The 14,899-nt window shown below is 41.2% G+C and overlaps 2 protein-coding genes across 2 annotated transcripts; both read left to right on the top strand.

The window, feature by feature from the left end:
- The first annotated feature begins 1,005 nt into the window (after nt 1-1,005).
- Nucleotides 1,006-6,697, top strand: LOC308146824 (uncharacterized protein). The gene is made up of 12 exons (XM_080518760.1): nt 1,006-1,225; nt 1,585-1,736; nt 1,858-1,927; nt 2,030-2,106; nt 2,549-2,627; nt 2,705-2,784; nt 3,865-3,960; nt 4,274-4,377; nt 4,470-4,578; nt 4,688-4,817; nt 4,905-4,931; nt 5,588-6,697. The coding sequence occupies exons 1-12, from the start codon at nt 1,021-1,023 to the stop codon at nt 6,130-6,132; spliced, it is 1,674 nt and encodes a 557-aa protein (XP_080374886.1). The 5' UTR covers nt 1,006-1,020; the 3' UTR covers nt 6,133-6,697.
- Nucleotides 6,698-11,823: 5,126 nt separating this feature from the next.
- On the top strand, nt 11,824-14,327 carry LOC308146826 (uncharacterized protein). The gene is made up of 3 exons (XM_080518762.1): nt 11,824-11,888; nt 13,190-13,376; nt 13,502-14,327. Exons 2-3 carry the CDS (start codon nt 13,195-13,197, stop codon nt 13,818-13,820), a joined length of 501 nt encoding a protein of 166 aa, XP_080374888.1. The 5' UTR covers nt 11,824-11,888; nt 13,190-13,194; the 3' UTR covers nt 13,821-14,327.
- Nucleotides 14,328-14,899: the final 572 nt, after the last annotated feature.

Here is a 14,899-nt window from a genome sequence, read left to right as displayed (position 1 = left end):
TGTGTAACGTGTACATTATTTGGCTTTATATTTTTTCTTTTTATTTCACAGTAATTTTAGCAGTGCTGCTGTGTTGCCTGAAAGTCTCTATTTTGCCGAATTTGACTATATATATATCAGAAAATGACCAGTTACTAAATGGCGTGTGCCACGTTATCTTGTTTCCACATACACTCTCTTGCAAGAGATCACTTGCCTTTACTGGCAGATACAAGACTGACATAACGATTGAGGACATTTTTATTTCAGTCTGAACAAACAAAACTTGACAGGTTAAAACAAATTATGTGTAGGTAAAAAGGGCACAAATGACAGCACTGGTTGTGTTTGTAATACTATATTTGAACACAATGATTTTACATAAACTTGTGGTGTGTAGTGGAAATGATTTGTGTATATAATGAGTGTATTCTTGCTGTTGAAAAAAGTGATCAGTTTCTGAGAAATTTGACAAGATTCATTGTCCACAAAGGAATTGGAAAACTTTGTAAGAGACACAAAATGTAACTGTCTCAACCCCAAATTTCAGGATTATGTCATTATCTGTATTTTTTTTTAAATTATTATTCAACTTCTGGGTCATTTTATATAGAAAAATAGACAAAGTCCTGCACATCTATGTTGTCACTGTATATCTAACTATTACTAGCTTAACACTTCAAAGCAGGTCAGAGGACAAACGTGCACTGCTGAGGGAGAAAAGTCCTGTCAGGAATTTAAAATGCTTAAATGCCAGAAATATGTTTGTTTCATGTGTGATCATGAGTACATTACATTGTGCGTGTCGTGAACCATGCAAATGAGTCACGCCGCGTCCACATGGAAATACAGAACAAAAACAGAAGTAGGTGCAGCCCTGCAGCCTTCGCAAAAAGTTCCCTCCAGCTTTTTATCCTCTGCCGATTGGCTGCCGAGGACACACACGGGAAGCTCACACACATATTGATGCCGCCTCGCAGAACAAACGGTGCATTCACGTCGTCAGTCTCTTGTCTTCTACAGAAATCATCGGGTCCAAACATGAGTCTTCAGATTTGCCACTGCGGTTGGTCAAAAATAACAACTTACCATGGCCTGAGAACTCACCAGGGGATGATGGGATGCACGGCGAAAGGAATGAGGATCCCTGAGAATCAACAATTTACTACATCGCCTAAAATTAGCTATCTGGGACCGCCAATCAAAATAGAGGAGCCGTTCTTCAGGAAACCCGATTATAAGTCTGGTAAGTCGCACATGAGTCCCCATACAAGCAAATCCAAGATTTTCGCTTCGTGACATCAAGCGGGGAAATAACCTCTCCGTCTGGTAGTGGAGCTCTGCCATACTGATATACTGAATAAATTCACACAGCTTTAGCTATTACAGAGTAATGCAGCCTTGGTGATAAATACTTGTGCACAATTTTCCTACTGGACACAATGTGGAGCACAACCAAGCAAAATGAAGAGACACGCTGCCACCTAACTCCTGCCCTCCTACTGATAGTGGCTTGACAACGTGAACTCATTGATTCCCCCATAGATATTAGTGAAAAAATAAAGATATGTAGCATCATGAACTTATTCTTCCAAATGTTTTCAGACCTGTTGGACATTGGCCTGACAATTCACCAGGACCTGATGGGATACGCGTCGAAGGGGTCGAGGGTCCTGGAGACGAAAGATTCCCTCAGGAAAAACCCTATTCCACCACCTCATCAGAACTACAGGCCAAATACTGCTGTCAAGCAGGAGGTACTTTTTTTAGACAACGCCGACTACCTATTGACGAAGACAAGACACTTCAATTTCTTACAGATTGCCAAAAGTTAAAGATCCATTTTCTTTTCTTTTTTTTGTTTAATCTTTCTGACAGAATGTGTTCGGGTCGACACACCTCTTCCCCGGGACAAACGCTCCAGCAGTGACGCAGCCCATGGAAGCACGTAAGTATTTTCTTTGCTTAGTTTCTCACATGCAAACACAGCATCCCCCCCCCCAATAATAATCTAATTTAATGTAAAACTCTTGTTGTTTTTTTCCTGTAGGGGGTAAAACTAAATGGAATGCTTCATCGGTGGGAACAGACTTGGACAAAACTCTAGGATTTCCTGATTTCAACACAGTATGGCAAATTTCTGACTCATTTGATTGTTTGGTTCGTTGGACTTCAACCCATTTTGCCCAGATATTGAAATGAACGAGTTCTTTGTTATGAGCACCTTGGAACATAATATCACACATCCAAGTAGGGAATACAGTTCGATTTTTATACAGTTAGTTTTTACATTTTTGTTACAGAGAAGTTTTGCTTTTTACATGGCAGCATTTTGAAAACAATGAAAACTATGTCGTTATTATGTAGCTAATTGGACAGAGTTGTGGGGGCGGGGCTTAGAAACCCTACAAACTATCGTGATTAGATGGGACAAGTCACATTGTTGATGCAATTTTTAGAAAAAAAGAAAAAGCAAAGAAAAGGGATAGGGATAGACTCCAAACAGAAACTGAGGAAAGGCATTGCTCCGTTCATGTGGTCGTTAACAAAACCGACATTTCTCTTCCAGTCTCTGTTGACGCCCACCGCCACCACACAAATGAACCGTCAATCTCCGGAACCCACAGTGAAGGAGAGGAGTCAACCAGGTATATATCAATCCTTTGTTGCTTCATGAATTTCTTTTGGTTACCTTCTTTTAGTGATCCTTCGTGTTTCTCTGCAGTTTTTGAGACTCCGCAGGGTTTTCAACGAACCGCCAGTAAATCTCGTCGAGCCCTGGACTTTTCCACTGGGGAACAGCAGGTACAGATGACGACTAAGGGGTTGTTCACTTGGGAGGAAAAGAGGGTTGAGAATTTTCACACCTTCAGTTGGTTCGGGTGGCGTTCACATTCACGTTTGAGACCGGATCAAACCCCCGGGAAAATGTCACACAATTACAACAGCTGCTTGTTAGGGGGGAAAAACACTGAATGGAGAGGAAGTAAAAAAAAAGAAACACTGCTCATTGATTGGACTGGACTGAAACTGGGAGGCTTTCTGCTTTAGCCCGTTTGTGGCTAGGCTAGTTAGCTTGTGGCTAATGGGTAGCCACAAACAACCGCGATATATATAGCCTTCAGACCAGATATCAATAAGTGCCTTTTTCACAACTTCTTCCACTCTACTCTTCATCTGCCCACAAGATATTTTCCAAGTTAGCATTGTTTGTTTACTACCCAGAATGCACTGCACACTATGTCACATCCTCTCACCCCGCTGGCTAGAAAGATCATTTGTAAAGGAACCGAGACCGAGCTTGTGAAGGGGATCAGAGATCGCTTGTTTGCTCCGGGTCAGAGTTTGTAGGCATGTTCAGTTTTTCCCTGAAGAGAACTCTGGTCGGACCAAACAGGGGGGAATCTGGTCTCGGTTCACAGGTGAAGGAGGGTCTCAAAATGCCAAAATGCAGCAGAGGGTGAGAGAAAAGAGTGTAATTGGAGGAAAGGCACCAATGACCAAGAACAGAATGTTAGAAGTGACAAGAAGAAAGATCACAGACAAACTGGCCCCCGTGACACAGAACTAAAATCCGATGTTAACTGCTGTTACCAGGTGAAGACAATCACACACTCAGCCGCAGGTGAAACACATCAGGGTAGGGAATGGCAATCAGACACAGGGAGGGTTAAGTCAAGGAGCCTGAAAACAAGAGATTTGAAAATGTAATGAGACAACAGATAAAACAGAAATGTCCACTGTGGCAGCGACATGGATCTTATCCCAGAGGGAAAAGAAAAGAACGGGACCAAAAACTGCAGAAGGTTCAACAACTTTAGAGTTTTAAACATGAAAGTTGTTTCCAGCCGGGAGTTTAACTGGGATTTATTTCTTCCCTTCAAGGCAAAGCAAGAAAGGACGAAGGCTGATTTACGGCAGGAGATTCACGCCAGACAGCGCAGGATGGTGGAAGTCAGATCATCAGCAGGAGCTTGTCGGGTGAGCTGCCATGAACGTTATGACTGCGGGTGTTCTTGTCATTCTGTTAGTGCTGTTATGGCTGAGGTCTTGGGTAACAAATGAAGCACTGAGAGTCCATGAGCAAGGCCTGTACAGCTTAATTTTGATAACAGACCATAGCAAATTTAGTCATTTTTTCCTATGTGGTCCAGTTCAAGTGAGTCAAATTTCACTCAACGTTATAGAATATCACTGATGTGAGTATTTGAATGAAGTTAAATCAAACATGCGCCTCACATGATTCACGCCGGTGAAACATGCCAGTGACGTCCTCCTCCATCATCTCTTGCAGGACTATCTGGATGCCGAGTGGCTGCAAATCGACAACGTGTTCTCAAGTGTGATGAATCTCGTGCAGGACGCTCGTCAGGAAGCGCTTCAACCGCTGGAGGACAGGTGGGTCCCCAAGTGGCTCGGGGAACTCTGACCAAATGTTACGGAGCGTTTGTTTTATCCGAACTAACACGCGAACGTGCTTTAACTTGTAGGAGGAGGGAAGTGGAACGAGAAGCTGAACGTGTCGTTCAGAATCTACAGAGAAAGATTGCGACGCTTGAACAGGCCGTCGGAGAGTTGAGCAACAACTCAGAGTTCCAGGTGAACGAAACACTCAAAGCGGCTCCGTTGTACTTTTTCGAACAGTATCTTTCTGTGTGTGAAATGAACCAGGTTTCCTCCGAGTGACACTCGTCTCTTGCCCACGCAGCCGCAGGTTTCCCCCCGAACAAGCCCGGAGACGAACGTCGATACCTCGCTCTCCTTCGGTACCCTGAGAGCTGCAACCTTGACCTTGATGGGCGACATTCAACAGGAGCTGGAAAAGCTCACGTCAGTCGGTGCGTTTTCAACTTTGCCACAGTCTGCTCCGAAATGCGAGGATGGTTGGTTATTTATCATCCTGGAATTTTTTTTTGTTTCTCCAGAACTGAAGAGGATTCCGACATTTGCAGGTGCGTGTTTACGTTTCTATCAATGCAAGCCGGAAACAAAACTGCGTATTTACAGAAAGACAAATCAAATTAATAGTACATGGTGAAGTTACTTCCAAGCTGGGAATCAGAGATTTTTTTCTGGGGGGGGGGGCATCACTTTTTGAAATGCAGTGATTTTGTCTCCGTGGAAACGAGGGGAAATGCTAACCTTTGTAACCCCTGCCACTGTGTGTTTCTGTGTCACATAAGTTTTGTATTTACGTAGCATTTTAAAAGCTATGTCTGTTTGCACGAAAACGGCAGGTATGCTGAAAACGATGTAGTAAGCATGTCCGGCCACTTGTGGGTGCTGTTTTTTGGGGGTTTTGTTTTTTGGGGGGGAAGGGTTGTTCTTTTTTCCCTCCACTATAAACATTAACAATGGGAGTACATAGACGTTCATATGGACACATGACCAAGTCATTACTGTGTGTGTGTGTGTGTGTGTGTGTGTGTGTGTGTGTGTGTGTGTGTGCGTGCGTGCGTGCGTGCGTGCGTGCGTGCGTGCGTGCGTGTGTGTATAGTCATGTCAACCAAAATGTTTCTGTTTTCATTTGAAATGATTTGCAACGGAGTCTTAACCATGATTTCTTGGTTTTATTTCCCTCGATGGGTTTCTATTGTCGACCCTGCAGTGGACGTGAAGCTGGATCCCACCACCGCCCACCGGAGCCTCCTTCTTTCTCCCGACGGGAAGAAAGTGCGGGGCGGCAGAAACGACGCCGAGGTCCCCAACACTGCCGAGAGGTTCGACACATTTGGCAGCGTCCTGGGCCTCAACAGGCTGATCTCTGGAAGGGCTTACTGGGAGGTGGAGGTGGCCAACAAGTCCGGGTGGGACCTTGGGGTGACGCGGCGCGGCGCAAAGCGCACGGGCAAGTTGGTGATGAACCCCGACAACGGTTACTGGGTCGCTGTGCATTATGACGGCGAAAAGTACGCGGCCATGACGGCGCCGCCCGTCCGAATCTGTCCGAAGGAGAAGCCGACAAAAGTGGGCGTGTTTGTGGATTACGAGGAAGGCCTCGTGTCCTTCTACGACGTCACAGCTCAGTCGCACATCTACTCGTTCACCGGGTGCGCCTTCGCCGACAAGATCCGTCCTTATTTCAGTCCACATCAACAAAGTGAGCACAACGACAATCCCCTGGTTATCTGTGCGTTTAAAAGGTACAGCTGAGCAGTGTGAAGGGTTTCAAAACGTTTGGTGTGTTTGCTCTGCTTCAGAATTGAGGGACTTTATTTTTTGTCATTATTGTGTTCAGTCAGACTTTTTAGTGGTTGAATTTCGTGGTTTTATTGCAGATTTCAGGGTTATGTATTTGGATCAAAGCAGAGGCTTTGCATATTTTTTGTGTACGGAGTATGAATTAGAATTACTCGGCCAGTACCTAAAGGGTAATATAATGCATCAGTGCATCCCTACAATTACAAAAATGTTTAAAAATAAAAACAACCCACATGATTACTGGTGCTTTGTTCATTAATATTTTTTTTTTTAAATAATGTAGATAATGTCATTATTCAAATAATATTACATTTTATTCTAATAAAAAAAAAAAAAAACACCATTCCTGAGTGAGATATTACTGGTCGTGAGAATAAAGCGTCATTCGAAGATGGTCTGTGCTTCATTTAAGCAAAGTTTTTTTTTCTTTTTCCAAGACAAACACTTTAATGTTAACATTTCCTGTGTGACAGTTGATCCTGTGCTTATTCTTTATTTTTCCCCGAATAAATGAGAAGTCGTCATGCAAACAAAACGTTTCTTTCTTTCTCTTTTGACGTGTCGTTATCGATAAGGGCTGAACCGCCCACATGGAAAGAACCTATATAAACATATATGTTTTAATATAGGTTTTTAATATATGTGACATATATAAAATTGGCCGTTTTCCTATATTATATGTGCATAGATGCATATATATGTACACATATACAGGTACCTATATAGGTACATATACAGTTTGGGCGTATATACAGTATGTGTGCATATATGCACATATATGTTCTTCTTGCATAATTGTTTTTTAGTTAGTTCTTAGTTATTGCCTTGATAATGTATGACAGTTGCCAAAGTGAGATATGGGCTATATATATGTGGAAATAAAGAAGCAGTACAGGAGACCTATATGGCCTGTATATTCACATATATGCACCTCAATTTTGCCGATATGTGGCATATATATACGCATATACGTGCATTAAACTGCTTATAGGTTTCATATACGCGCATATATCCTCGTATAGGTTCTTTCCATGTGGGCGCACTGGTTCTGGGGTACAAATACCCAGAACTGTGGAGTTTTGCATGTTTTCCCCGTGTGAGTGTGGGTTTCTTGGATATGGATGGATGGATGGACGGATGGATGGACGGATGGAGGATGGCTGCTGTGTTACACCTGTCCTGCCAGCAGGGGGCGGGAAGGACAGGTGTTTTGCCTCACAAGGTGTGTGTGTGCGGCTGTTGTCTGCAGTTTGACGCTCTTGAAACGCTCCAAGACTTATTCGTCAATTTCTCCAGCTTAACAGGTTTGTTCCCTTTTCAGACTCACTGGTTACCATAGAAACACTCGTTTTGTCCCGCATCTGCTCTGTATGAATGTGTAGTTTAGAGAAGTGAAAGTGAAAGCACTCCCTCTGTAGAGACGAACCAGCAGTTTCTTCACAAGTTTTAACTTTAGCAAATAGTTTTAAATGAATGCATGAAATGTCGTTTTTGAACATGAGCATGATTATTAGTAACAAAACCTATTTTAGCAGAAAATAAGAAAATTAAAAGTCTCAACATGTTAAAAAAAAAAAAGGAGAAGGAAGAAGCTATTTTATGTTTGCCTTCCCCTTTTACACATCTAACTTTGAAACGGCGAGTTTGAACTTTTAACACTGACGAATGCGCAGGTTTTCTATCTCTCTGCCATAATTCCATGTGATGACGAGAGTTCTGAAGTAGAAGCCTGTGCTCTTGTGTCAAGCGCCAGTTAAAACTTTTCACTTCAACTTTGTGCTTTTAAAGGCTTCCTGAGACTTTTTGTCTCGGTTGTTAAAACGTGTTTTGTTTTTTTTTTAATCTCAAAAATATTTGCACATGGATAATTTAAACACTCAGGTTTTATTAAAGATTCATTCATTTTTTTTTTTTAGAGTCAATTAGTTAACGCCCACATAGAAAGAACCTATATAAACATATATGTTTTAATATAGGTTTTTAATATATGTAACATATATAAAATTGGCCATTTTCCTATATTATATGTACACAAATGCACATATATGTACACATATACATGCATACAGGTACCTATATAGGTACATATATGCACTTATATATGTGTGCATATATGCACCTATATGTTCTTCTTGCATAATTGTTTTTTAGTTAGTTCTTAGTTATTGCCTTGATAATGTATGACAGTTGCCAAAGTGAGATATGGGCTATATATATGTGGAAATGAAGAAGCAGTACAGGAGACCTATATGGCCTGTATATTCACATATATGCACCTCAGTTTTCCCTATATGTGGCATATATACGCATATATGTGCATATAAACTGCTTATAGGTTTCATATATGCGCATATATCCTCGTATAGGTTCTTTCCATGTGGGACACCACCAGTGTTTTTCCTCTGTAATGACAATGAGGCGAAGATTCCCACTCGGTCATAATATTAACGCGTCTACATTGTATTCATCTAGTTGCAAATCTGTGTTTTGGTCAAACAAGTCGTAGGTTTATCTGGTTATTCCTCAGTTACCATCTGCTTTAATCAGCCTACAATGTAGAATATCAATTAGATTAATCAGAAAAATAATAATGGGGGAACCAAAGAAATCAAATTAACTAATAATTGTTGACATTATATCAACTAATGAATTATCCAGGGTGCCACACATACAGTCTGGTCCTGTGCAGCAACTCGAGAGGACAGACTCGGCTGTTTGTGAATGTTTTGGTTATGAGATAAACATTCAGGATATGTGTTTGATGTGTATTTCCGTGCGTAAAATCCTGTGTCCTGCTTTCTTTCTCTCGACGTAGACGTAATGATCACCACTGAGCTGGCCAACGTCTTCTTCACTGTAGCGATCTTCCTCATTGCCGGGATCCCCGTGTCGACCTCTGACCCGTGCGCCAAACAAACCAGCGAGGCCAAGTACAACAAGTTTGTCCATCAACATGTCCTCCGAGATGATTTCGACAGAAATTCGAATCCGGCGTGGAAGAGGTTAATCTACGTTTGTTTTCATTTTGATCGCCTGATCCAGGACGAGCTGCTTATGTGTCTGCCAGAGGTTTGCATCTGTTGGGATACTATTCTAATAATAATAATAATAATAATAATAATAATAATACAGTTTATTTCTGGGCACTCAAGGACACCTCACAATTGGTTGAAACATTTGCATTAAAACAATAAAAACAAGAGTAAAAACGACAATAAAACAGCACAGACACAGGGCGATTGATATCAGTGGGAATAAGCGATTTTGAACAGATGAGTTTTGAGTTTGTTTTTGAAATGGAGAAACGGAAGGGAGTGGAGATGTTGATCAGACCAGACAGGTATGGGGGGGGGGGGGGGGGGGGGGCGAGGTTGTGAATGGCCTTGAAGGTCAACAGAAGGATTTTGAATTGGATACGGGATTGGAGGACCGGGAGCCAGTGGAGCTGTTGGAGGACTGGAGTGACGTGGTTGACGGAGGGAGTGCGAGTGATGAGGCTGAGTTCTGGACCAGTTGGACATTTATGGAGGGATTTGTGAGGGAGGCCAAAGAGGAGCGAGTTACAAGTGTTGGGAGCAACTTCATGGAAAGTTTGGCTATTGATAATGATTATTAATTATAAACGAATAAAAAAAAAGCCCCAAAAATGTGATGTGCATCAGATAACCTCAGTCGTGTCCAATGAAACCTCCACACATCGATGTGTTTGTTCAGCGTCTCGCCACTACGACGTGTGCAAAGCTAATCGTTGCTCTCCGTCCTGAAGCTATTTGGAGACGCGGCAGCTGTGGTGTCGGTACCACACGCAGTCCTTCGTGGAGGAAAGCCAGAACGTGGAGGACGTCTGCAGCAGCGGCCTGCGGGTGAGGAACAGCCGTAACCTGTGCGTGAGCCGGTCGGCGATGAAGGTCTATAACGTCGTGGCCAAGAAGGACAACAACGGCTGCACTGGAATCGACGTGCGTCACGAACGGATCAGTGTGGTCGTGGCCTGCGACAAGGTTGGAGGCCGCTGCCTTCCCGTCCACTACGAGGGAAACAGAAGCCTGCAGGCGAGCAACGTTCCCTGCTCACCCGAGAGGGATCCGGGATTTGATTGAGCTCAGTGAGATTTTGCTTCGAAAGAGAGACGTCGACTTGTTTCTTAACAAATACTTTGCGTTGTATTTTCATCGTTTCCCGATTGTTTTTGTGATTTTAGATGGACCATGAAATCCAAAATAAGTTTCTAAATGAACGTGAACTTACTGCAGAAATGAAAAACTTGTGTTTTATTTAAAGATTAATTCATTTTTTTTAGCGTCAATTAGTTAACGCCCACATGGAAAGAACCTATATAAGCATATATGTTTTAATATAGGTGTTTAATATATGTGACATATATAAAATTGGCCATTTTCCTATATTATATGTACATAAATGCACATATATGTACTCGTATGCGTGCATGCAGGTACCTATATAGGTACATATATGCACATATATGCACCTATATGTTCTTCTTGCATAATTGTTTTTTATTTAGTTCTTAGTTATTGCCTTGACAATGTATGACAGTTGCCAAAGTGAGATATGGGCTATATATATGTGGAAATATAGAAGCAGTACAGGAGACCTATATGGCCTGTATATTCACATATATGCACCTCAATTTTGCCTATATGTGGCATATATACGCATATATGTGCATATAAACTGCTTATAGGTTTCATATATGCGCATATATCCTCGTATAGGTTCTTTCCATGTGGGACACCACCAGTGTTTTTCCTCTGTAATTATGTGGCATCCTGTTACAAAACTTAAAGGATGAAAAGAGGCGAAGATTCCCAAATACTTTGCGTTGTAATTTCATTGTTTCCCGATGATTTGGTGATTTCGATGGACCATCAAATCCAAAATAAGTTTCTAAATTGACGTGAACTTACTGCAGAAATTAAAAACTCGTGTTTTATTGGGCATATACAAACGGCGATCTATTTTTTTTAATGCTTTGAAAAACGTTTCAACAATCCTTTTTAGACATTTCAACACCGTATATGTGACCAACTCTGACATTGTCGTCTCTGCATTGCTGAACTCTTTGTGTTCGTCGCACCGCGGCTGCAGGGAAGTGTGCAAAGCACAAAGATGTACAGTATATAGCACATAAATAGCTTATGTATATAGTCAATGACAATTGGTCCCTATTACACATCACATTATATCAATTTTAAGGAATTATACCAAGATTCGTTGGATTCTGGGCCCCAAATTTCATCCTCTAAAGCTGCTTCGGGCTCCGCCCTCTTGGAAAATCCCGCCTGCACCGCTGTTGTAGTTGACATCCAACTGTGAATAAAATACATTTTGGAAAATTGTGAATCATGAAACTCTTGTTTTTCATTCATAAACTGTCCAACTGTTGTAAATTTGAATGAGAAATTTGTTGAGATTTGAAATGCGTTGGTGCTTTTGTTGTTAATCCTGACGTTTATATATACACACACACACACACACACACACACACACACACACACACAGAGACACACACACACACGCACCTTCCGTTGAATCTGTTCATGGCCGCTGTGTTACACGTGTACACTTGTCCTGCCAGTAGGGGGCAGCACATGGCTGCACATTACCTGTGTTTATGACGCAGTTATTGCAGTCTGTTGTAAAAACGCTCCAAGACAACTTCTTCATCAATCTCTCCGGTTTAACAGGTTTGTTTGCTTTTCAAACTCACTAATAATCATAGAAATACTCTTTTCGTTATGCATATATTCTGTTTGAATGCGTAGTTTACTAAATACTCTGCAAAATGAAAGAACTCACTGTTTATACAAGACGAATTGAACAACTTTAGCAAATAGTTTGAACTTTGTCAAAACTATAAATGTGCATTTGTGCATGCAGACATTAATCTTACCGTTGTAACTTAATGTAATAACGGTAATACTCAGTTCTTTAGTGAAGTAGAACTACTTGTACTTGTGTCAAGCACCAGTGAAAGTGAAAGTGTTGGCTTGACTGGTAAATTATGTTCTTTTAAAGTCTTCCATAGACTTTTGTGTTGTTATGATTTAAAGGCTCATTGTGTACATTTTCTACATTATTTACAGTGTACATGTCTGTGCACGTAGGAAACTATTGTTACCCTTCATGGGTCACTTATTAAGATATTTGCACTGGAGAATTTAAACACTCTGGTTTTGTTTAAGATTAATTACACTATTTAGTGTCACTAGTTAACTACAACAGTGTTTTCCTCTGAAGTAAAAATGTGGCAAAAAAAGTGAGTAAAATGACATTTTGTTACACAACTTATAGCAAGAAAATATGTTGGTACTCTCCCTGGATATCTTCCAGAATCTTTCACAATCCTGTTTTCATCAGAAGTTATGTGTGTCCAGTAATTATCATCCAAATCTGGAAATTAATATCTCTAAGGAAAATGTCTATGATGCAAATTTTAATCTTATCGTTTTATTCCCCTTAAAAATATTGAGCATGAAGATAAAACAATTAATAATCAGAAAGGAAGCTGGTCGAACTGGTTAACTTCCTCATGAACAATTATTAAGAAAGAGGAAATGAACTTCTTTTAAGAAGTAAAAACTAAACATGATCTTATGAATCAGGCCTTTTTATAGATGCCATCAAATGAGTGATCATTATATCAGAAATGTAAAGATGCAAGAGGACAGATCACATCCTATCACGAAAACTCTTTTGGTTTTGGCTTCTAGCAGTGACTCATCCAAAACCTGATCACTGTTGATACTCAGATACTTCATTACACCGCAAATAAAAACGTAACCACATTGTTTGAGACGCTGCAGTCACATGGAACCAAAACACATACATTCTGCTCCTGTGCAATAACAGTCCATCCTTTCTGGGAGCGTACGGGCTTGGCTCTCTGTGAAGGTTTTGGTTACGAGATAAACCTCCAGGATACGTGTTGATGTATATTTCCATGCATAAAGGCCATATCCTGCTTTATTGCTCTCTTTCTGCGCAGACATAATGATCATCACCGAACTGGCCAACGTCTTCTTCGCTGTAATGGACCTCATCTTCGGGATCCCCCCTTTGTCAACCGCTGACCCGTGCACCCGCAAGAACACCGAGACCAACTATAAAGAATTTCTCCATAGACATGTCCTCCAAACAGATTTTGACAGAAATTCGGTACCAGCATGGGAAAGGTGAATATACTTATAGTTTCATTTTTTGGTCACGTGATCCAGCAGGAGCTGGCAGTCACAGATTGCATTGACGTCTTTGTTAAGCGTCTCGTGTGCAAAACTAATTGTTGATCTCCGTCGTGAAGCTATTTGAAGTATGAGAAGCTGTGGTGCCGAACCTCCACGCAGTCCTTCATGGACAAAAACCAGAATGTGGAGGACGTCTGCGCCAGCGGCCTGCGGGTGGAGAACGGCGGTAACCTGTGTATCAGCCCGTCACAAATGAGAGTCTATGATGTCATAACCATGAAGAGCAATGACGGCTGCAGCATCCAAGTCACACCAAGACAGACGCGCGTGATTGTGGCTTGCGACAGGGTTGTAAACCGCTGCCTTCCCGTCCACTACGAGAGATACGTCAAGCAAAAAGCAACTGCTGTTCCCTGCCCACCTCAGAATTCTTAAATTCAGTTCGATTTGCTTTGAAAAAGAAAGGGGTTAACATCAGCTTGTTTCTTCTCAAACGTTTGAATCTTTATTCTTATCAAACAGCAACTCTTGGCGCCTGCCACCTCTGAGATATTCATGAATCCATCGAGTTCATTTAGATTTGCTTAGAAATAGAAATGCATTAACACCAACGTCTTTCTTATTAAACGCTGTTTACTGGCTTTTCATTGTATTATGATTGTTTGGTGATTTTTAACAACACTCAAATCCAAATTAATTTACCATTCTTAATGGACAATGTCTCAATATCTAATAGGGATGCACCAATGATGTATGTATGGAGCATGAGTTAGGCTTGATGGCATTTATTAAGTACTCTGTGTCAGCAAGTAGCTAAAGGTTACTACTCTACTTGTACTTGTCTTTTAAAAGTGGAATCAGTTCATCCCTAATTTCTAACATCTCATTATGTGATTTTTTTTTTCTTGCTATCCTGCTGTCAATAAAATTATTTTTGAAAATTGAGAATCATGGAACCCTGTTTTTAATTTATAAATCCATCCAACCTTTATACAAACGAAAGCGTATTTCCAGAGAGTTTAAATGCGTTGTTGTTTAGCAGCGTCACCCGCAGTGAGAGAAACTCTCCCACGGTTCACATCTCAGATTCTATTCAAGGACTTTTCTTCACTTTATGTGAAACAAGCATTAAATGCAAAGTTGCTGCATTATATTTACTTTGAGGCCTTTTATACACAACATTTGAAGCTGGACTGGTCGGGCCAACTTCATACAGTCCAAGACCAGAGATAAGAACAACACTGTAATGCGCTAATGCTAATGCTACTTTGCGAACAAGATATTAGCTGTGGGTGGGGTCTGTTGTCAGGAGCAACGTAAACCCCAGTTAATGAATCAAAAACCCCAAAACGAGTAGAAAATAAATATTGACAGTGATTTTGTTTCTTCTTGACTGACTAGAACCTTCCTGGAAGCGGTTTCTGGCCCGCAAAACCGTTTCTCACCCCACCGAAGAGAAGCCATCAAGAAAAGTCTATTAAATTGCAGAGGTGATTCATAAAAGAAATAGAAAA

This window comes from Blennius ocellaris (assembly GCF_963422515.1).
Source record: "Blennius ocellaris genome assembly, chromosome: 23".
NCBI lineage: Eukaryota > Metazoa > Chordata > Actinopteri > Blenniiformes > Blenniidae > Blennius > Blennius ocellaris.
The sequence above is the reverse complement of the archived record's forward strand: the minus strand, read 5'-3'. Positions and strand labels throughout refer to the sequence as shown.